Genomic DNA, 2,500 nt, shown 5'->3' with positions numbered 1-2,500 from the left:
CACCATAAAAAAGAGCTTGCATTATCAGATAACTAATATATTTATTACTCAAGAATCTTACACAATATAGATTATGAAAACATTATCAACACATCCACTACAAACTTTGACTGCTGAATGGAGACTATCAAAAATAAAATAATCATCATCATCATCATGAAAACATAATATCAACACATGTCTTACAAACTCTGACTGCTGAAAGGAGACTATTAACTTATAGTGGTGTCATGACATACTTGATGCCTAGATGGCATAACTTTTTCCAAGCGACAGTAGGAGAGAAAACCTTGAATGGCACCCATCCACAGTCTCCAGCAAGCTCTATCTTTAGAGAGCAATGGCACACAGCCCCTGTGCCATTTTGGTTGCCTTGTACTGTTGCACTCACAGTCATAAACACAGGTATCCTTCCTCTTCCCTACCTCTTCATGTTATATTCATTGTGGCTGGTTATACTTTCGTTTATGTCAGTATACAAATATGAAAAAAATAAAGTTGCTTTTTGTCTTCCCATAAAACAGCAATACTTCTATCACACTGTATAAAGAAAATAATGAGTTGATATGGACCTTATACTACAATTTTAGTCAACTGTAACATTGATAAAGCCTGTCATAGGACACATATAACCTCTCAATATAATAGAACACAAAAAATGATGAACACAAAAATGGCTGCCTCGCTTGGAAATAAAACCCATTCTGGAGACTGGGCAAGCAAATCTATCCCTGTATTCAATGGGTTAAAAAAATAAAACCACCACCATTACCACACCCTATCATAAGGTATACCAAAGGACAAAGACAAGAGGAGTTCCTTGAGGCACTGATGAAAGGGCTCCGAATTAGGAAAAATGACAGGAACAGCCCAAAGTTGCGGCACATCCAAATGTTCTCCCCAGTGTCCCGTGCACTGGGCTACATTCACCTTCGAGAAGCTGACCATAACCGAGACAAACAGGGCATTGCCAAAAGGCTTGATAAACCGATCAGAGACTGCCAATTGTATTTGGACAGACCAAATGCTGGGGTCGGACGAGACTCAGAACCAGGAGAACATAATAACAGGCATGAATTGCCTCCTGGGTGTAGAGAGAGAGAAGGAAACTCCAGGTCAGAAGTGAAAAGGACGATCCATGCGATTCAGAGCGATAATAATGAAAGAAAAAAAAGGAAGAACCAGCAATAAATTGAGTAAGAGAGAAGGGAGGATCCTGCTCAAAATGGAGATGAATGGTAAGAAGACACCTACTTTAGCAGTTCAGTCCTGATGGCCGGGAACTTGCAACTAGGGCAGAAGGTTATGTCATCTGATAGCACATGCCGTCCCTGTTACAACAGAAATCAATTAAACAATAATTAGGCTTCAGAACTATCTTCCACTTTATCCTTCCAAGTGTTCGCAAATCACATGAATTATATAGAATCGAGAATTCCTCTTTACCGTGGCAATGCAGTATGGGAGTGTGTTCTGGCACTGCCCACACTCTAGAACAGTCTCCTCCACAGGGCTTGAGCAGTAAGGGCAAGGGGAACTGGGCTCGTCTTCCTCAGAGCGCTGTGGTTTGCGAACGATGGCCTCAATCTTCTTCTTATACTTCTCGTCAATCTGCCCTCGTGTTTCAGGCCGCATCAGCATCGCAGCAAAGTTGAATGAGGAGTTTTTCAGCCCTGATCTCTGGCATTCAATGACAGTAGATGTCAAAATGGGCACCATGTCTACAAAAAAGAGAAGAGAAAAATATATATATAATAATAATAATAATAATAAAATACAATGCTTTCTTGTTTCTTTCCTGAATAATGCAAAAAGTCATACATATATGTGCATTACTTCTAAATATTCCTTAAACATTTCTACAAACACAAATAAGCAAACAACCAAATATAAAAGATTAAACTTACGCGCAGGGAACTTTGAGATATGGTTAGCCACCCTGATGAGCATTCTGGCTGCCTTGAGGTGGTCTCCACGACGAACCTGAAGCCGAGCCAGGGTGTAGGAATGCAGTAGCAACAAAGCTGACCTCATGTCTGCAGGAATCTTCAGTTTTTGTCTCCTAAGTTCTCCGTACATCCCAAGCAGCACATCGTGAGCATGACGGTAATTGCCTGAAATTTACTTTGAGTCATCATTGCTGACACTAATGAAGGTATTCTAGGGGAAAGTTCCCTGACCAAAAGGGCATATAAAACTTGCAAGAAGAAGAAGAAAAAAAAGAAGACTGATAAAATTGCCATAAAATCAATTGAATCAAAATCTTTTTATACTGTGTGTATTATTAGTGCTAATTTTAAAAATACAATTCTATGAGGATTCCCAAATTTGAGGATGGAAGAATTGGGTGTGGGTGCACAGCAAACTATGAGGAGCACTAGAGTAGGGCTAAATTTTTGCAGTAGGTTACTCATTTATCTAATTCTTTAAAATAGAGGGAAGTGGGACCATGCTAAAACAGGAGACACATACCTACCCTGTATATGTATATATATATATA

At 39.5% G+C, this 2,500-nt stretch overlaps 1 protein-coding gene across 2 annotated transcripts in view; it reads right to left on the bottom strand.

Moving 5' to 3' along the window:
- Positions 1-2,500, bottom strand: part of Oseg6 (intraflagellar transport protein Oseg6) — an 18,662-nt gene that overhangs the window by 860 nt on the left and 15,302 nt on the right. For both annotated transcript variants that reach the window (XM_043012380.2, XM_043012379.2), the window contains 3 exons: positions 1,908-2,114; positions 1,447-1,721; positions 1,255-1,331 (listed from right to left, as the gene is read on the bottom strand). In XM_043012380.2, the coding sequence (XP_042868314.2) occupies positions 1,255-1,331; positions 1,447-1,721; positions 1,908-2,114 (559 nt within the window). The remainder of the gene's footprint in view (positions 1-1,254; positions 1,332-1,446; positions 1,722-1,907; positions 2,115-2,500) is intronic.

The sequence above is a fragment of the Penaeus japonicus genome, unplaced genomic scaffold (genome assembly GCF_977035675.1).
Source record: "Penaeus japonicus unplaced genomic scaffold, GWHDUDI00000001_assembly GWHDUDI00000035, whole genome shotgun sequence".
NCBI lineage: Eukaryota > Metazoa > Arthropoda > Malacostraca > Decapoda > Penaeidae > Penaeus > Penaeus japonicus.
The sequence above is the reverse complement of the archived record's forward strand: the minus strand, read 5'-3'. Positions and strand labels throughout refer to the sequence as shown.